Source organism: Castanea sativa, chromosome 2, assembly GCF_040712315.1.
Source record: "Castanea sativa cultivar Marrone di Chiusa Pesio chromosome 2, ASM4071231v1".
Lineage (NCBI taxonomy): Eukaryota > Viridiplantae > Streptophyta > Magnoliopsida > Fagales > Fagaceae > Castanea > Castanea sativa.
This window is the reverse complement of record NC_134014.1, coordinates 30258089-30279579: the sequence shown is the minus strand read 5'-3', so window position 1 is coordinate 30279579 and position 21491 is coordinate 30258089. Positions and strand designations below refer to the sequence as shown.

The 21491-nt window shown below is 36.6% G+C and overlaps 2 protein-coding genes and 1 pseudogene across 2 annotated transcripts; 1 reads left to right on the top strand and 2 right to left on the bottom strand.

The window, feature by feature from the left end:
• The first annotated feature begins 2491 nt into the window (after nucleotides 1-2491).
• LOC142623206 (UDP-glucuronate:xylan alpha-glucuronosyltransferase 1-like) lies at nucleotides 2492-3941 on the top strand (annotated as a pseudogene).
• Nucleotides 3942-10737: 6796 nt separating this feature from the next.
• On the bottom strand, nucleotides 10738-11079 carry LOC142625190 (transcription factor BPE-like). The gene has a single exon (XM_075798884.1). The coding sequence runs from the start codon at nucleotides 11077-11079 to the stop codon at nucleotides 10738-10740; it is 342 nt and encodes a 113-aa protein (XP_075654999.1).
• A 5065-nt stretch (nucleotides 11080-16144) lies between these two features.
• LOC142626147 (putative pectinesterase/pectinesterase inhibitor 51) lies at nucleotides 16145-18175 on the bottom strand. Its single transcript, XM_075799933.1, has 2 exons — nucleotides 16945-18175; nucleotides 16145-16848 (listed from the first exon to the last, which is right to left on the bottom strand). Exons 1-2 carry the CDS (start codon nucleotides 17900-17902, stop codon nucleotides 16145-16147), a joined length of 1662 nt encoding a protein of 553 aa, XP_075656048.1. The 5' UTR covers nucleotides 17903-18175.
• Nucleotides 18176-21491: the final 3316 nt, after the last annotated feature.

The window sequence follows — 21491 nt, the reverse complement described above, 5'->3', positions numbered from 1 at the left end:
ATTGACTTTTAGGACTTACTTTTATTAGCTTTTATTGATGGAAAAATCATGTGACTATCACGTAACGTAAATCATGAGTTTTCTTATTAAAGTGGTCATGTGATGGTCACATGATTTTTTTTTCCATAGAAGTTAACATAAATTGCTCTCAAGATCAAAGCTGGGAAGGTTTTTATGGTAACTTTTTTAGATTTTCAAAATGATATCTTAAATTACCTACAATAAAAAAAATAATTATTTTTGAGAAACTTTAATTTTTTATTTATTTTATAAATCATACACAGAGGTTTTGGGGGGGGGGGGGGGAGATTTAAACGTGAATATTTCCATTGAAAATATTGGGAGATCCCAACTAGTTGAGTTACAAAATTCTCGGCTTTTTTGAGAAACCTAACCATTTAATAGTTGAATATGTTTTATTAAGTGCATCTTTTTAAAATAAAATCTATAAAGGCTATTTTTTTTCATGGCTACCTATTGTGGGGACTCGAGGACCAAAGATTAGAAGCGTCACTGTAGCCTTCAGTTGTTCCTCACGAAGATGCATTTATAGCCAGATGAGTGAGGTTGCCTGAGGAGAGAATGGGAAGTGACAGAGCGTCCTGAGGGAGTATCAGAGGTGAAGGTGTGTGCCTTAAGGGTTAAACAAGATATTTGTGGGAGGTTTCTTGTAAAGTCTCACTTGTTCTCCTGCATTAAATGGCTGGCAGGTAATAGCTTTATTAGCTACATTAATAAGGAAGTGACTTGAATAGTAAATTCATAGTTAAGCAGCTCCTTCCACCACCTTCAGCAGAAGTCTAATGGGACAAGTGTCCTAAGGAGATTTAGGGGGATTGGAGGGTTAGGATGCAAGAAGTCATGGAGTATATAAAGGAAATGGACTCTCATATAAAGGGGATCCATAAAGAATCAAGGAAAAAAGATCAGAGCTAGAACAATAATTAAGAGAAAGAGAGTGAACAGTGTATGTAACAACCAAGAATATTGTCATCGGGCAAGCTTGTAAAGACCCATCTATACATGTAAATCTTAGACTTCTGACTCTTCCTTCTTTATCTGTGTCTTCGGGCGAAGCCTAAACTTGTTCATCCCATTCTCTTTACAAATATTTATTGACTTGGGCTGGGTTTGGGAACATCAATCTCACTATTCTAAATGGGCTTAGGCAACCAAGATTTCGTGCTCTTACAATTGGTGCCATCTATGGGAAATAAGGTTTTGTTATGGCTTTGTTCTGGTAAGTCATGGCTAACCTGAAGCAGAATAGAGAAGAATCTGTTGCTTTATAGAGGGAGAATCTGTTTGTTAATCTGGAACAGAGGAGAGATAGGCACCATACACCAAGTGTTGTGGTAGAATCATACCATATGCAATGCACTGAGAGGAGTCATTCAAGGTTAGGGAGCCAAGTTTTGCATAATCAAGAGACACAAAAGTTGCAGCGTGAGAGATCACATGCGCAAGAAACTGCGGCGTATGGAGTGTGTTAGTAGGAATCCATCACCCTCATCAAGTGATGGATCGGAAGGGAGTAGAGATAGCTCATATCGCCCGAGGTCTAGAACCCCACCCAGTGAATCCTTCTCAGCATCTTCACATCAGGATAAACCGAAGAAAGGCAAGTACAAGTACAAGCAAGGGTCATCTCACCATAGCATGGGGAATGACGTAATGAGCAAACCACTTCAACAAATCTCTAAATTACCCTTTGTTAGGGGGATCAACAGGGCCAAGCTTCCCCATCGATTTTCGTAGTTAACTTTTACCATTTACAATGGAAGGTCTGACCCTGTGGAGCATATGAGCCATTTCAATTAGAAGATGGCAGTTCATTCTGGCAATGAAGCCTTCATGTGCAAGGTTTTCCCCTCTAGCCTCGGACTCTTGGCTATGCGATGGTTTGACGCTTTGGAAGAGGGGTCAATAAGGTCCTTTGAAAAGATGACAAGGGCATTTGGTGCTAGATTTATAATATGCAGTAGAGTTCCTAAGCCCTTAGACTCTCTTTTGTCCATGGCAATGAGGGAAGGTGAGACTCTCAAGAATTATTTCTCTCTCTCTCTCTCTCTCTCTCTCTCAATTCTTAATAGTACCATGGAAGTATTATCTCCTTGTTATGACAGTCTCAAGTACACACCATAGCCACACTTGACTGGGGTTCTGTGCCATTTTCTTACTAGTCATCCCTCAACATGTTAATGATATGCATGATTGTTGACATCATCTTTTTAAATCATAACCTGGTAATTTTAGTTTTTAGAGGCCTTTTATCCTGCATTATGAAAAAAAAAAAAACACTATACCGATGCATGATGTGAGAACTCATGAACCACCAAGGCACACAGCTAAAGAAAACACAATTGAATTTGAGTCTCACAGGTCACAGCACTGTAGCAATTTGTGTTAGAACTTAGAATATTGATAGAGTGATTTATTATTCTATGTGTTTTTGTTGAATTTTTCTAATAAAAAATTAAACTAGACATGCTACACACTCAGTTGATAGGTATTGACTTGGTCATATGGTTTTCCATCTTCATTTTAATGTTATTAATGCACAAAAAGTTTTATCACTGAAATTAAAAAGAAATATATTTCCTTCAAACATTTATTTAAATAGAAATCTAATGCAATGCTGGAAATACAGAGATGGTTTACACAGGCAATGTGCACCGAGAAGCATATGCAACAATTCTCCATTCAGCTCATGTTTCTGTTTGTGGAGCTATTGCTGCTGCCTAGAGCATCCGCATGTCTGGGTCCACCCAAGACCTTGTGATACTTGTAGATGAGACAATCAGTAGATACCACAGAAGTGGACTTGAGGGTGCAGGATGGAAGATTAGGACAATTCAAAGGATAAGGAACCCAAAAGCTGAGAAAGATGCATATAATGAATGGAATTACAGCAAGTTCCGGTTATGGCAGTTAACAGATTATGATAGGATCATTTTCATTGATGCTGATTTGCTTATACTCAGAAACATTGATTTCTTATTTAAGATGCAACAGATTTCTGCAACAGGGAACAATGGTTCACTTTTTAACTCCGGTGTAATGGTTATTAAGCCATCAAATTGTACTCTCCAACTTTTGATGGATCACATTAATGAGTTTCAGTCCTACAACGGAGGGGACCAAGGATACTTGAATGAAGTTTTTACATGGTGGCATAGGATTCCAAAACACATGAACTTCTTGAAGAATTTCTGGATTGGTGATGATGAAGAGGTAAAGACAATGAAAACTAGGCTCTTTGGTGCTGAGCCTCCAGTTCTGTATGTCCTGCACTATCTGGGTTTGAATCCATGGCTGTGCTTCTGTGACTATGATTGTAATTGGAATGTTGATTTATTCCAAGAGTTTGCCAGTGATGTAGCTCATGAAAAGTGGTGGAAAGTACATGATGCAATGCCAATGCTGTTGCAGCAATTTTGCCTGTTGCAATCAAAGCAAAAGGCACAACTAGAATGGGACCGTAGGCAAGCTGAGATGGCAAACTACATAGATGGTCATTGGAGAATTAAATTTAAGGATCAACGTTTAAAGAAATTCATAGACACTTACTGCTTCTGGAAGAGCATGTGAAAGCACTGGGGTGAGACAAATTGGACAAATGTGGACCCTTTTACTCCAACGCCTCCTGCAATTTCAAGAGCATCCCTCTCTAGAATGTGAGTTATAGATTCTATTCTTCTCATCAAACTTTTGCCTTCAGAATCTGTGTCCTCACTATGCTCATGCCTTCATAATGTAAATCGCATAGTTCCAAGAAGGACTTCATTTTTTTTCCCCATCTTTTTAATTCCTGAAAGTGTTTTTGACCCATTCTTTACTCTGGGTATTATAAACTTCCTCACCTTTGATAAGGTTGATATATTTACAGTTACAGATTGCTACCAGAATTACTAGTCATCTCATAAGAGAAAGCTTCCTGATTTTCCGCTATTTTATATCATTTCTCACTGTTCCATTTAGGCAACCTTATTTTCAGTTACCAATTCATGACATTGAGATTCAAAATTGACATGAACTTTCATGTCCACTTGATTACAATTATCAGAAGAGCCACTGTCAGAATGCTATAAACTAGAACATAGGTACTACAGAATTCAGGGCTGATGTTCTTTATGGTGAACAGACTTTCTATAGAAGTCCATTAGTCCTCCCACCCGAACCTAACAAGCAAACTTGTGAAGTTTGATATATTCACACTTACAAATTGCTACCAGAATTACTAGTCATCTCATAAGAGAAAGCTTCCTGATTTTCCACTATTTTATATCATTTCTCACTGTTCCATTTAGGCAACCTTATTTTCAGTTACCAATTCAAGACATTGAGATTAAAAATTGACATGAGCTTTCATGTCCACTTGATTACAATTATCTAAAGAGCCACTGTCAGAATGCTATAAACTAGAACATAGGTACTGTAGAATTCAAGGCTGATGTTCTTTATGGTGGACAGACTTTCTATAGAAGTCCATTAGTCCTCCCACCCGAACCTAACAAGCAAACTTGTGAAGTTTATGCAGTGGGCCAATGATTGTTGGAATACTTTATCCATTCATAACCTTGTTCTATTTTAATATCATTCTTTATTACAAGCTACTCTGCTTTTCAAAGAGTACCAGACAACCTGGAAATTGATTACCAATTTCACCACCACACCAAATAGCGAAACAACCCATTATTGCTTTCGTTAGTGGGTATGTTGGTGCAAACACAATGATAATAGAAATAACACGAAGAGAAACTGAATAATACTTCTGAATTTTTTATTAATTTAAAGAAAGAGATTACACAACACTATTTGGACTGAGGCGCGACACTCGCTCTCTTTAAGGAGATTCAAGTCCTTGGTTGGCTAAACTTTGTAATCGGTGTAGACCATCTCTGACTTGTATCCTCCAGGATAAAACAACCCAACAAGTGTCGTATGGCTAGAATAAGCTCTGCACAAAGTGTTCGAGCCAAAACTCCACCAGAAAGAACACCCTTTCTTGCCAAGAATCTCTCTATTTTTTTAGTGTGTATTGCAGTAACTTGGATTGTGTCTGAATTGGTCTATTTATAGGCTCAAAGGGCCTTATGAAATTACTACCCAAATTAATCTGATTAATTAGGTCCATTATTCTGATATAGTGGGTGTTATAAGATTAATTGTTGGATATTATTTTGATGGGATAGAGTTACACAATTAATGGTGAGATAAGGAGTTTTCTGAATAATTAAAAAGGCCCAAACGGATAGTCCATTAAGTGGGTTAATGGCTCATTATTTTCCATAATAAAAATGAAATATTAATTCGGGTCATTTACTCACCAACGGATATGGTAATTACTCTGAATGGGTTGTCAAGTAAGAGGATCCATGGTGCTGATTTATTTCCAAATTTGACACCTCCACCTTTCACCTCCCCCTTGCGCACGTATCTGGCTCAATATTTGAGACAATCCATGTTAGCCCATTAATCACTACAATTAAAAAGAACAAAATTGTCTCTCTCATTTTTAATGTGAGATTAAACATTTTCACTAACTCCTCATCTTCCACATTCACTCCCACATCTTTACATTTATGTTATAAAATTTGTTCATTTTAATTATTTTATATTAAAATGCTCTAACAATCCCCCACTCATTTTAATATTAAATTTTTAGTTAAAGAGAGATTACCAGGCAAAGATGGGTCACTATGCATCATGAAGGTGTGTTCTGCATTGAACCTTCACTTAGTAAAACAGCGATCTCAACTCCAGAGTCATAGTGGTCTCCGACTTGAATTAGGACTGCTTTAGGGAAATTAAGCGTCACTGCTTACACATAACAACCCAGGTGTTGACATGAGCTTTTGTAGCTAGCACTTTACGGCCATGTGCTGATCTCGGTTTCATGAGTATATTTGAGATTAAGTCCAAATCTCATAGAAAGCAGCCCCACCCCCACACTTACATAGGTGAAATTTTGTCAAGAGTGCTTTTGTAATTCTGACACTCCACTCATACGAGTTACAAATTTCATTAAGAGTTTTTTACTCAACCTCTCTACATTACAGGATAAATGCACTTACATCATAGGGATGAACAATTAAAAAATTATTTACAAAATAAATAATTAACAAAATTAATTATGCATTTCTTACGACTATCGTATGATTCGTTTTTCCCATTGAACCCAATTCTCAGGATCTTTGGTCTTTGGGTTGGGTATCCTCATACATGGCTCATGATTCTATGGACTTTAGTCCCATCCCCCTCGATGTATTCCAGACTCTATCTTTTGCCAAGGCCTTGGTAAATGGATCTATAAGATTATCATTAGATTTAATATAATCTACAATCATGATGTCACTACTCAAATAAGATCGCACAGTACTGTGCTTTCTTCTTATAGGTCTAGATTTACCATTGTAATAACGGTTTTTAACTCTACCAATTGCAGCAATGCTATCACAATGAATTAATATAGGTGGAATTGGCTTTTTTCAAAGTGAAATTTTATATAACAAATCTCTAAGCCAATTTGCCTTTTCACTAGCTGAAGCTAATGCTATTAATTCAGCTTCCATTGTTGAATTAACAATTATTGTTTGCTTTTAAGATTTTTAACAAATGGCACCACTACCTAAGGTAAAAATATAACTAGTGATAGAGAGAGAATCACCTGATTAAGTATTCCAATCGGCATCACTAAAACCTTCAATCACAGTAGGGTATTTTTTATAAAACAAACCATAACTTTTGGTACTAATTAAATATCTCATGACTCGCTCAATTTCTAGCCAATGATCTTTACTATGCTTGCTAGTAAATCTGCTTAGCACTTCTATTGCATATGCAATGTCAGGTCTAGTACAATCAGTAGCATAATGCAAACTACCAATGATGCTAGCATAATCTTTTTGATTAAAAATTTTATCATCATTATTCACAGGAAATAAATGAACACTAGAATCAAAAGGAGTAGCTACACTTTTGTGATCATGAAAATTATATTTTCTCAATATTTTATCAACATAATGTGATTGATCAAGATATATTTCATCACATGTCTTTGTAATTTTCATGCCCAAAATAAAATTAGCCTCACCAAGATCTTTCATATCAAAATGGCTTTTAAGCATATTTTTTGTCTCATTTATAACACACATATTTGAGCCAAAAATCAACATATCATCCACATAGAGGCTAATAATAACATGTAAATTATTCCATGATTTAAAATAAATACATTTATCACATTCATTTGATTTATAACCATTTTCAATCATGCAAGAATCAAACTTTTCATGCCACTGCTTAGGTGCTTGTTTTAAGCCATATAGGGATTTAGTTAGCTTACATACCTTGCTTTCTTGTCCAGGCTCTACAAAGCCTTTGGGTTGATCCATATAAATCTCTTCCTCTAGGTACCCAATTAGAAAAGTAGTCATTACATCCATTTGATGAATTTTCAAATCAAAGATTGCAGCAATAGCAATTAACAATCTATTAGATGTAATTCTCGTTACCGGAGAAAAAGTATCAAAGAAATCAAGATCAGTTTTTTGTTTAAAGCCTTTTACAACAAGTCTAGCTTTAAACTTATCTATTGATCCATCCGGTTTCAACTTTTTTCTAAGAACCCATTTACAACCTATGGTCTTACAACCCGGTGGAAGATCTACTAATTTCCAAGTTTTATTAGAAATTAGAGATTCCATCTCATCATTTACAGTCTCTTTCCAAAATATAGCATCAGGTGATGTTAAGGTCTCTTTTAAATTTTTGGAATTTTCCTCAATGTTAAAAACATAATAATCAGGACCAAAATCATTTTCAACTCTAACACTTTTACTCCTTCTAGGTTCCATTTCAAAATTTTCTTGATTTTGTAAATGTGAAGTAGAAGAACTAGGCTGTGACAAAATATTTTCTTTACCTCCATTATTTTTCAATTTAAAAGGAAATTTTTCTTCATGAAAAATTGCATCACCAGATTCAAAAATTATTTTGTTTTCAAGATCAAAAAAATCTATAGGCTGCACTATTAAATGTATAACCAAGAAAAGCACAGGTAGTAGCTCTTATACCTAATTTAGGTATTTTAGGGTCAGTAAGCCTTACATAAGCAAGACAACCCCATACTCTCAAATATCCCAAATTTGGCTTATGTCCTTTCCATATCTCAAAAGGTGTGATGTGTAACTTTTTATGTGGCACCCTATTCAAAACATGACATGCAGTTAAAATAGCTTCACCCCAAAAATGTAAAAGTGCACCAGATTCAATTAACATGGCATTTGTTAACTCAATTAAAGTTCTATTTTTTTTTTCAGCCACACCATTAAAAGCAGGTGAATATGGTGCAGTAGTTTTATGGATAATTCTCAAAGACTGTACAAATGAGTTGAATGCACTTGATTCATACTCACGGCCTCTATCACTTTTTATTTTTTTTTTATTTTTCTATCGAATTGATTTTCAACTTCTTTTAAAAAATCTTGAAAATTTTCAAAAGCATCACTTTTATTTTTCAACAAATAAATAGTTGTATATTTTGAGAAATCATCAATAAAAGTGATAATATATCTATTTCCTCCACGAGTTAAAATTCCCTCAAATTCACATAAAATCGGAGTGAATTAACTCAAGCAATTTGGTATTTCTTACAACACTTTTATGAGGCCTTTTTGTAATCTTAGCTTGATTACAAGTTTCACATTTTTCAAAATCTTTTGACAATCTTGGAATTAATCTTAAACTACTCATGATTCCCACATATCTACTATTTATATGACACAAACAAGCATGCCAAAAATTAACAAAAGAAAGCATATAAACTGAACTGGTAAATGCTTTATTATTTTTAACATTCAATTTAAACATTCCATCACAAGCAGTTGTCCACAAATAATCCATTTTTAGTGATTACATAATTATCAAATTCCATAGTTTGCTTGAAGCTAGCCTTGTTAAGCAAAAAATTTGACATCAAATTCTTCCTTATGGACGGAGTGTAAAGTATATCTTTCAATGTTAGTACACGTCCAGAAGTGAATTTCAATTCAACCTCACCACTTCCAAGAACCTTGGTTTTGCTAGAGTCACCAAGCATAACAGGTTTTTCTTCTTCAAAAGGAGTGTACAATTTGAACCAATTTTTGTCATAGCAAACGTGCCTATTAGCACCAGAATCTGCCCACCATCCTTCAACATATTGCACCATGTTGATGTCTGTAATCATAGCCACTAAAGGCTCTTCGGTTACGTTAGCCTGTGGGATAGATTCACATTTCTGAAATTTACAAAATCGAGCAATATGCCCACTCTTGCCACAGACAAAACAAGATCTATTAAATTGATCTTGTGAAGGGGGTCCTTGGTTCTTTTTGTAATTTTTATTCGGGTTTCCCCTTCCTTGAGGTGATCTATTATTGTTTTTAAAGGCTTTCTTTTTTGGCTTCAATTGACTATTTCTAGGAAAATGATTTTTGGGCATATTATTATTATTATATGAAATAAGGTTTACCTTTGTGGTGGAACTACCATTGCTCTCTTGTGTCATGAGTGCATCTTGTCCTTTAGCCTCCTCCTCCACACGGATGCGTGTGATCAAAGTTTCCAAAGATGTCTCTTTTTGTTTGTGCCACAAAGTCTTTTGGAACTCCCTCCAAGATTGTGGTAGTTTGTCAATTATGCCGGCTACCACCAAATTGTCTCCAATCTTTATGCCTTCGGATCTCAATTCTGCTACAATCATTTGGAAGTTTTGTACTTGATCCACCACTGATTTTCCATCCACCGTTTGATAACGGAAAAATCTACTAGCAGTATACTACTTTGCACCTGCCTCCTCGGTATCATACTTGCTTTGTAAAGCTTTCCAAATTTTTTTAGCAGACTTGTAAGTTGTATCATAATAATCATAGAAATGATCGGCAAGACAATTCAATAGATAAGAGCGACAATTATATTCATCTTTTGTATACTTATCTATTTTTTCTTGATGGAGAATATATTCTTCATCACTCATCTCATCAGTAGGAACCTTTGACGGATTCTTCTCAGTAAGGATGTAGGCAACTTTGAGAAGGCTCAAGTAGAAGAGAACCTTTCCTTTCCACCTCTTGAAGTGGGCTCCCTTAAAGTGAAAGGGCTTGTTAAGATCTCCAACAGACTCATTTAGTTTATCTCATGTAGACTCCATGTGTTGAATCTTCTTAAAATTGTTGGTGCAAATACAATGATAATGGAAATAACATGAAGAGAAACTGAATAATACTTCTGAATTTTTTATTAATTTAAAGAAAGAAATTACACAGTACTATTTGGACTGAGACGTGGCACTTGCTCTCTTTAAGGAGATTCAAGCCCTTGGTTGGCTAAACTTTGTAACCGGTGCAGACCGTTTCTGACTTGTCTCCCCCAGATAAAACAACTCAAAAAGTGTCGTATGGCTAGAACAACCTCTGCACAAAGTGTTCAAGCCCAAAGCTCCACCAGAAAGAACACCATTTCTTGCCAAGAATCTCTCTATTTTTTTTAGTGTGTATTGCAGTAACTTGGATTGTGTCTGAATTGGTCTATTTATAGGCTCAATGGGTCTCACGAAATTACTACCCAAATTAATCTAATTAATTAGGTCCATTATTCTGATATAGTGGGTGTTACAAGATTAATTGTTGGATATTATTTTTGATGGGCTAGATGAACGTTTTGAGATCAATAATCAATATCACTGAATCAATTTCAAGATTTGTGTTCATAGAGATTTAATGGCAAGCTACAAAGATATATTTTCACGAAATTTGAAGCAAATACCGCGCCATTGTCGGAGTCCACGCCCTTGGAGTTGGAAGAATTGTCCTCCAAATCACGCCGCTTCCTCGACCCACCGCCATGAACACCCCGCTGGTCCAAGCTCATCGGATCGTTACCCGAAACTTCCCGATTCGTCGCACCGTTTACATTGCCGAACTGAGGCCTCCTCAGGCCCATCACCAATTCGCCGCCGCCATTCATCGGCAGAAACTGCCAGATCTCCGACAACTTATACGGCGACCCTTCATTCATCATCGCCGGCGGATCCATTCTGAAAAGTCTTTTCACATTTATATATAAACTCAACTTAACTTAACTTAACTAACTTCAAAATCTCCAAAGCAAAAGCTTAAAAGTGTTGTTTTTTTAAAAATTTCCAAATTTGACACCTCCACCCTTCGCCTCCCCCTTGAGCACGTATCCAGCCCAATATTTGAGACAATCCATGTTAGCTCATTAATCACCACAATTAAAAAGAACAAAATAGTCTCTCTCATTTTCAATATGGGATTAAACATTTTCACTAACTCCTCATCTTCCACATTCATTCTCACATCTTTACATTTATGTTATAAAATTTATTCATTTTAATTATTTAATATTAAAATGCTCCAACAGGGTAAATATACTTGTTTCATCTTGAGAAAAGTAAGCTATAAAGCCCTACATAATACAAACACAAGATTTCTGAGTTGATTCATAGGATCAACGACTTCTACTATGCTTTAGACTATAGCAGTTTCTTAGGGAGTAATAGAATCACTAGTGATGTGGGATGAAAACACTCAACCCGTCCCTGGACGGTCATCACCTCGGCAGCCGTCCAGAAGTTATCCTCAGGACGAGGGTAACGGACAAGGACGTCCAGAGGGTGATAGCGAAGCTACATCCCTCGTCCGTGGGATGCGCACAGCCCTACCCTGAGAGGACTCGTCCATGTAAAGATTCGTGGACTAGGATGTTACACTTGGAATTAACAGGTGCACTCGACGAAGGAATTCCAGGACGAGGGTATCATACTTAGGAGAATCTCCGAATATAATGCGACAATCCCTTATCCCACGCATAACGGTCATGTATCCGTTGTGAAATAGAAGTGTAACTCCTAAACGGTTATGGCAGTTACGTTAAGCCTCCTTGAATCCAGGAGAGGTTCCTATTTCGATAACCGTCTATGAAGGCGCTATATAAAGACTGGTTCAGGCAAGGCAAAGGTATGCGTAATTTCGACTCCAAAAAAGTTGGAACTCCCAAATACATAGTGAGAAGAACTAACTTTACCATCAGAGAGTTTTTGGCCGGCAGCCCCGGTCGCCTTTGATTGGCTTCTTTTTCTTTTTCAGGCCGCAGAGAGAGCAACCGGTCCTATCAAGTCCGAAGCATCCAGCCTACTGATCTTCTTGGCATCATCAACTAGTACCTAAGAATTTCATTCAAAAGTGTGTACGTACCCTTCAACTAACTAGTTTGCATATAACTTATCAAAAACTAATTTGCATATAGGATAAACTTTCCCAAGGAAATAACATGAAAACTGGCTAAAGCTCAAGTCATAGAGGAAATGAAAAGGATTGGAGTTATATGTTGACAAATGTATTTATATTATAAAATAAAACAAACTGGCAAAAGCTCAAGTCATAGAGGAAATGCATAGGATTGGAGTTATATGTTGACAAATGTATTTATATTAAAAAATAAAACAAAGAGAGAAGAAGGGAAACATACTCCAACAACTTAAATGAAGTGTTGGAAGTTTTACAAGTCATGAGTGAGGCCGTAGTCCGTGAGCATGTAGAGATGATTTCCAGGTCATGACTAACATAAAATTTCTGCTAGGTTTGCAGTAATAAACTAAAGCAATTGTGTTTGAAGTCATTTTAACAAGGAAGCAGGTCCACCTGCATTTCATGCAAAATTGAGTTAGAAATCTTTGAGGTTCAAAAGAGTTCTGATCATTTAAAATGATGAAATGCTGTGACTATATTGTGTGTACTCTATTTTGAAAACTGAGATTGCCTATTATAACATTTTGATGGCCATCAGCAGTAATGCTCCTTATCAATTCTTCCTAACACATCATAAAGAAAATGTTTGAATTTAAATTGTTGAGAATGAATCAAATTATTATTATTTTTTTCTATATCAAATCAGCTCACTAATTTTCGTAGGCAAAAAGTCTACTAGCACAACAATTTCCACAACTTTTGCCAGAACTTGCTTTAGTGGTGAGTTCATATGGGTCCACAATTTTATCACTCACAACTCAGTCAAAAGTTGTGGCACCATATTCATTGATTTCATAGGTCAAATTCAAAATTGCTCCTTCCAAGGAGTTTATTTGACTGTTCTATCACATGAATCTTGATAAACAATGTCATCAAAATCCATTGTTCTCTACTTGATTTTTTTTTTCTATAAATAGACACATATATGGTACCATGCACAAAGGAAACAAACAAACAAATATATATATATATATATATATATATATATATATATATATATATATATATATATATATATATATATATATATATATATATATATATATATAGGGTTGGTTTGAAGTTGCACCTAGTGTAATTCTAAGTAATGTTACATCACTAAATATTTTTTAATTGGATGCAAATTTTAACAAATCTACCATTAGATTACATTATCTTTATATATTCTCAATACTTGCATAAAGTGATCAAAGATTAATATATTCTTTGTGATCAAAGATTAATAACCATGTCATTAATCAAAATTTTCATGTTTTTGTAGTATAAAATAATGCATAAAAGATGAGTTTATAGATCAAATAGTAAATAATATCCTTCAATTAACATGAAAATTGGCATGATTGTTAAGAACATATAGAACATATAATTCAATGGTGAGATTTTCAAAATTTGAATTCTATAACAAGTTATTGGGTGGTATAACATTGTTTAGAGTTACACTGGGTGTAACTTGAATCCAGCCTATATATATATATATATATATATAAAATCCGTAGGAATATATAGCTAAAGTTATTTTATTTTCATAACTTTTTCTCTATCCTTTACAATGTATATTTTTCTATTGTTAAATTGTTTACAAGTACTCTATTGGGGGCACCACAATTTGACTCCCTACAATCGCTAAAGCAGGCCTGCATGGTGTGATGTTGAAGACCATAAAAGATTTAAGTGTCTTCCTCATCGCCAATTGGTTTTGAGGTGGAATGTTATAGTTCACAGTTAAACAAATAGTATCAGAGCCATGGTCATGGGTTTGAGTCACGGGAGCTACAACCACTTTAAAAACAATCCCGTGTATGATGTCAAAGACTAAAAAAGATTTGAGTGTGTCTTCCTCATCATCAATTGATTTTGAGATGGAATGACATAGCTCATGGTTTGACATACTCCACATTCACATTCACATTCACATTCAAATTCAAATTCAAATTAATTGACAATTTAAGTATTTGAGTTCGCCACAGCCAGCCTAGCCATCATCGTAGCTTTCTCATAACTTGATTGGCTAATAAAGTTGGCAACCACCACCACCCCTTGAATACTCTTCCACACATCAAGCAGCCTTTGATCCAAAGAGCTAATCTTCTTATTTAAACCCTCCTGCTTTTTAGCCATATATGAAATCAGCATTGCATCTATCCCAATCTTCAAATAAACCGCATAGCTCAGCTCAATAGGTAACCATTGAGGTTATAGCACTAGCTCCAAACAAATTGATCGATCTCAAAGTTGTATGCGCACCATGTTTGCCTCCATTGCTTTATCTTTTAAAACATATATAGAGCATAGCTAATAACAAAAGGATAATATTTAGTTTACAACACTATATTTAGGTTAGATAAAAGGATCAATGTACTTACTTAAGATACATGCTGAGCAATTGAATTTCCAAGATCCACTTTACGATATTTGAACGATAATAATTTACCAATTTTCACAAAGAAAAGACGGAAGACATCGCAAGGCTGTCAAAGAAAGTTCAACAAGTAAATACAATGAGAACACCTCTTTCAATAATAAATCCTCACTCCTATGGATCTATATCAAATTCATGAATCATCCCAAGAATTTTTCTTTTTGATTGTATAATTTATACTTATTATGTAATCCACAACACAAAATCGATGGTTATTCTATTTTCATATCAATTAGATCCCAAAGTACTGTACCAGTGTGTGTGTGTATATATATATATATATTTCCATTTTGGTAATTTACATCTCAAATTACGATTTTAATAAGTGCTAATCAAATGCTCAGTTTTTTTTCAAAAAAACATTTTTAATAGCTTTTACCAAACACTATACATTTTTAAGAAAAAATCCAATTTCATATTGCACTTTATAAAACAACTATTTTTTCAAAAAAACTGAGTTTTTAAAAGCTGCATCAAAATTACCCCAAGTCTTCTTTTCTTTAAAAGGACCCATTCCTATAGATTGACTTGTCTAGGTAGAAGAAAATGCCCTAGATGCTTTTCCATGACCATTGCCATTATACTTCTCAATACACCAAATACTAATATACTCACTGGGTCACTCTCAGTCTCAATTCCGATTAAGCCATAGTCCTGAGTTTAAGGATGCTGTGAATGGCAAGCTCAAACAAAAGATGAACTCAACCTAGTTTGAAACCACCCTTAAATAAATAAATAAAGTTTGGGTTTAGGGTTTTGAATTTAACACTTAATCCCTTGCCGTATTGTCTTATGCGTAGACTATTAAACATACATAAAAATAACAATAAATGGCTTATATAAAATCCTAAAACTTGTTTTCTTTCTTCTCTCTTGTCTCTCTTTTTCTCTTCTTTTCACCTCTCTCTTAATTAACCCTAATTCTCATAGTTTACAATTAACCTTCACCTAACTACACCAATACCAAATTTCACAGGATTCAACCTAAACCTGTGCCAAATTTCCCTTCGTGTATTTTTCTACACAAAAGTAGAAACTACTTCCCCCCAATCCTCATTAAATTCCAAATATCAAATTTCTGATAAGTAGTTAGTGGCCACATAATTGAGTCCACGAAAAAAACAAAAAACTAAAATTACACAATTAATGAACATACAAATTAAAGACCCAAAACAATTGCAATTCATAGATGCCACTACACCGAGAAGAGTTAGCTTGTATGGGGATAAAATGTTTCAAAGAATGCCCCAAAGTTTGAGAAAAAATTTCAGAATATTCCAATATTATTTAGTTCCAAGTACTTTTGGAATACATCTTGTATGAAAAATACAGCTTAAGAGTTGAAATTACTCTCTTTTATGAGTTATGACTAATTAATTTTAGATGATGGCTTTCTCATCAAAAAGAATGATTAGGATGATGAAATCCACTGATCTCCTTGAATGAAATTCTCAACGGAATATGTTTGAACGTGTTCTGCAGGAATTTGGTTACTCCAGTTTACCCTTCGGGATGGAGTAAAACCCGGTCCAGAATTCCCAAATTCCCCATAATAAAGCGTTGGCAAGGCAAAACCGGCGTCATTCCATGACAGCCAGCCTTGTGGTGAAACAAGATCTTGTAAGTTGCTCTGTATGTAAACTGTTCTGGAGTACTCCTTCCATGGCCTCCCCAAGAAATTGCTGTGTATTTCAGGATTGGTAGCGCCATGGTACAACTTCATGTATTCCTCGGTGCCGTTAATCAAACAATTATAAAAAACATAACCTGTTGATTGGGCAGGGTCTGTTCTGCCATGTGCAGTCATGTAATTCCTTCCGCCTTTTTCTGGAGCAGCTTGCCGAGGTTTGACTAGTATTTGGCAGTCTTGGAAAAAAGCCGCAGCGTTTCCGAAAACAAAATCTACGTTGCCTACGATGCGGCATGATTTGTAGAATTGGCGGAGGGTCTGAGCAAAGAGAGTATCTTGATTGCCTAGGAATTCACAGTTTTCAATGACAGATAAATCGCTGCTTGATTTGAAGGCTACTGCTTGGTGGGATTGGTTGTCTTTATCAGCACCGGCTGTGTTCTGGAATGTGAGACCGCTGGCCATGAATCCATCGCCAAGAACGGCTGCCCCAGCAAGCAAGCAAGCAAGCAAGATGATTAATTTATTTTTATCAAAACAAACATTAATTACATTACATTAGAATCATCAAAGTAACTTACCAACTGTAGCACTAGAAGAGGTAGAAATCCCAGGCTGGCCCACAGCCAAAGAGCCTGTAATGACCGTTTTACCTATCCCATCTCCCAAAAACACGACGTTCTTCTTCTCCAACGGAACTCTTACTATCTCCTCATAAACCCCTGCCTTAATTCTTATCACAAACCTCTTTCCATCAACAGTGTTGTTGGGCGCTGCGTTCACCGCATCCTGCACCTTCTTATAAGACCCACCACTTCCGTCCTTACTCACCGTCACGTCCACCTTCAAGTTTGCTGGAACCCCGCCTTTAAACCCCGCAATACCACTGCCTCCACTACCAGACTTCGCATTCACTGCCCCCCAAAACCCATCACGCTCGGTCCTCGGTGGAGTCCACGAAGCGGTGTCGTTTCCGAAATGGTCGTACGAAAACAACAGGCTCAGCGTGTTGCTCGTAATGTTTATCAACGAGTTCACCATCAAAAGCGTCTCGCCCGCCAACTTCGTGTCGTTTATGTTCTTGAGAGCTGAGCCGCAGTCGGTATGGTGAAGAAGGGAAGCGCTCATCCAAGTTCTAGCGCTTTTGAGGTTGCCACGTGGGAGAGCGTCATTGGCGGTATTAGAGATCCGGTAAAGTGAACTTTTGAGAACGTCAAGACAGTTGTTCGCGGCAATTGTGCGGTTTTGGTCCCCTGCGGCGGAGTTTAGGATGGCCTTCACCTTTGATTGGACTGCACGGGCAGTTTCAGAGGTGACAGAGAGTGATGAGTAGATGAGCTGGAGAGGAGTTGGGTTTGGAGGGAGTTTGGAATTCGATAACGAGCTCACGCATAGCTCAGGCAAGCGAGTAGCTGCTTTACAGAGTTGTTGGATAGAAGAGGTAGGGGTAGGTGTAGCATTGGTGTCCTGCTGCGAGGCAGAGGAGAGACAGAAGAGGGAAATTAGGAAGAAGACAAAGAGACTAGTGGACATGGTCATATGTGAGTGAAGGCTGAGCTGATTATGGTTTTCTGTGATGATGAATGTATGTTGATTGTCATGGTGAATGTGTGTGTGTGTGTGTGTGTATATATAGTATGGCGAAGTGGATGATGGAATTAGGGGCAAAGATCATGGAGTATATTCTTGGTAAGGACTACAGTATTTAACATTTGAATAATTCTATTCAACTCAGAAATTAGGGGAAAATAGTCAAATTAGAAAACTGGCTTCTCGGGGTGTGTGTGTGTCTGACTGAGTCCCCGGGTTCATTTTGCCGTTGTGGGAAGTGGGAAGTGGGAAGTGGAAAGTGCAGCGAGTGATGAGTCTCTGTGTGTTGTCGTCGGTGAAGGACGAATTCGACAGAAGGAAACTATTAGGAGTTTTGGAGGTTTGGGAGAGATACAAGGAAGGACAGACTCATTTGATTGGGTGGGTCAGCTGTGTAATTAGTTGGTAAGTTGAAACCTCTTTATTTTTTTTATTTTTTTTTATTTTTTTTTTTTTTACCATTACTAAATTATAGTGTCCAGCTTTTTTTTACTTCACCTTTAGTTTTTTTTTTTTTTTTTATTATGTCCCGTATTTTAGAATCTTGTTTTTAGCAAGTGTATTTGTATCTAGATTTTTTTTATTATTAGAAAAGTCATATGACTAAAATTATATATAAATAGTTTTTTCAGTTGCTACATAATAGGTCCAAACAAGATAGTCTCAACTGTATTTGGAGTTAAACTTGTTCCAAATAAAAATCAAGACAATTGAATAATATCAAAAATTAAATTTCTTTAATAAAATAATTGCATAACTGCAAAAAATCTTCTAGGTTTTAGGTTGGTTGTCAAAGCACTCCTTGAAGTTGCAATTTTCATATTCTTTAAATTGACTTTTAGGACTTACTTTTATTAGCTTTTATAGATGGAAAAATCATGTGACTATCACGTAACGTAAATCATGAGGTTTCATATTAAAGTGGTCATGTGATGGTCATGTGATTTTTTTTTTCCATAGAAGTTAACAAAAATTACTCTCAAGATCAAAGCCGGGATGGTTTTTATGGTAACTTTTTTAGATTTTTAAAATGATATCTTAAATTACCTACAATAAAAAAAAATTAATTCTTTTATGGTAAATTTTTTAGATTTTTAAAATGATATCTTAAATTACCTGCAATAAAAAAAATTAATTAATTTTTTTTGAGAAACTTTAATTTTTTATTTATTTTATAAATCATACTCAGAGGTTTAGGGGGGGGGGGGGAGGGGGATTTAAACGTGAATATTTCCATTGAAAATATTGGGAGATCCCAACTAGTTGAGTTACAAAATTCTCGGCTTTTTTGAGAAACCTAACCATTTAATAGTTGAAAATGTTTTATTAAGTGCATCTTTTTAAAATAAAAGCTATAAAGGCTTTTTTTTTTTCATGGCTACCTATTGTGGGGACCCGAGGACCAAAGATTAGAAGCGTCACTGTAGCCTTCAGTTGTTCCTCACAAAGAGGCATTTATAGCCGGATGAGTGAGGTTGCCTGAGGAGAGAATGGGAACTGACAGAGCGTCCTTGGGGAGTATCAGAGGTGAAGGTGTGCGCCTTAATGGTTAAACAAGATATTTGTGGGAGGTTTCTTGTAAACTCTCACCTGTTCCCCTGTATTAAATGGCTGGCAACAGCTTTATTAGCTGCATTAATAAGGAAGTGACCTGAATAATAAATCCATAGCTAAGCAGCTCCTTCCACCACCTTCAGCAGAAGTCTAATGGGACAAGTGTCCTAAGGAGATTTAGGGGGATTGAAGATGGATGGTTAGGATGCAAGAAGCCATGGAGTATATAAAGGAAATGGACTCTCATATAAAGGGGATCCAGAAAGAATCAAGGAAAAAAGATTAGAGCTAGAACAATAATTAGGAGAAAGAGAGTGAACAGTGTATGTAACAACCAAGAACATTGTCCTCGGGCAAGCTTGTAAAGACCCATCTATACATTTAAATCTTAGACTTCTGATTCTTCCTTCTCTATCTGTGTCTTCGGGCGAAGCCCAAACTTGTTCATCCCATTCTCTTTACAAATATCTATTGACTTGGGCCGGGTTTGGGAACATCAATCTCACTATTCTAAGTGGGCTTGGGCAACCAAGATTTCGTGCTCTTACAATTGGTGCCATTTGGGGGAAACAAGGTTTTGTTATGGCTTTGTTCTGGTAAGTCATGGCTAACCCGGAGCAAAATAGAGAAGAATCTGTTGCTTTATAAAGGGAGAATCTGTTTGTTAATCTGGAACAGAGGAGAGATAGGCACCATACACCAAGTGTTGTGGTAGAATCATACCATATGCAACGCACTGAGAGGAGTCATTCAAGGTTAGGGAGCCAAGTTTCGCATAATCAAGAGACACGAAAGTTGCAGCGTGAGAGAGATCACATGCGCAAGAAACTGCGGCGTAGGAAGCGTGGTAGGAGGAATCCATCACCCTCACCAAGTGATGGATCGGAAGGGAGTAGAGATCGCTCATACTGCCCGAGGTCTAGAACCCCACCCAGTGAATCCTTTTCAGTATCTTCACATCAGGATAAACCGAAGAAGGGCAAGTACAAGTACGAGCAAGGGTCATCTCACCATAGCATGGGGAATGACGCAATGAGCAAAGCACTTCAACAAATCTCTAAATCACCCTTTGTTAGGGGGATCAACAGGGCCAAGCTTCCCCATCGATTTTCGCAGTCAACTTTTACCATTTACAATGGAAGGTCTGACCCTGTGGAGCATATCAGCCACTTCAATTAGAAGATGGCAGTTCATTCTGGCAATGAAGCCCTCATGTGCAAGGTTTTCCCTTCTAGCCTCGGACTCGTGGCTATGCGATGGTTTGACGCTTTGGAAGAGGGGTCAATAAGGTCCTTTGAAAAGATGACAAAGGCATTTGGTGCTAGATTTATAATATGCAGTAGAGTTCCTAAGCCCTTAGACTCTCTTTTGTCCATGGCAATGAGGGAAGGTGAGACTCTTAAGAATTATTCGGACAGATATTCAGAAACGTACAATGAAATAGATGGAGATTTCGAGGACGTGGCAATGAGAACTTTCAAGGTAGGGCTCCCAATAAAGCATGAGTTGAGGAAATCACTAACCATGAAGCCTACCCTTCGTATGCGCTAGCTTATGGATCTCATTGATAAGTATAAACGAGTGGAGAAATATTAGACCCAAGGAAAGGGTAAAGCTAAGGTGTTCCTAAAGAAAAAGGATCCTCGGGGATCAGGATATCATAATAACTGTCCTAGAAGGGACTTCCCCAATTGGACATCATCAACGGGGGCTCAGGTGGTTAACTCATCATTTAAAGAGCCAACCTATCAGATATTGGAGAAGATAAAAAATGAATCATATTTCAAATGGCCCAATAAGATGGGTGGGGATCCGTCTAGGAGGAACCAGAGCCTTTGCTGCCATTATCATCAGGAAAAAGGGCACAAAACAGAGGATTTTAGGACTTTGCGAGATTACCTAGGTCTACTGGTGAAGGTAGGAAAGCTAAGTCAGTACTTGCACCAGCCAACAGGTTAGATCGGGCATTCAGGAGTTGGGTATC

Excerpts from the sequence above, each read along its gene's own strand:
- LOC142625190 (XM_075798884.1), bottom strand. The coding sequence starts at position 11,079 with ATGGATCCGCCGGCGATGATGAATGAAGGGTCGCCGTATAAGTTGTCG.
- LOC142626147 (XM_075799933.1), bottom strand. The coding sequence starts at position 17,902 with ATGACCATGTCCACTAGTCTCTTTGTCTTCTTCCTAATTTCCCTCTTC. Across the intron at positions 16,849-16,944 it reads CTCTTCTAGTGCTACAGTTG|CCGTTCTTGGCGATGGATTC; the intron begins GTAAGTTACTTT and ends TTGCTGGGGCAG.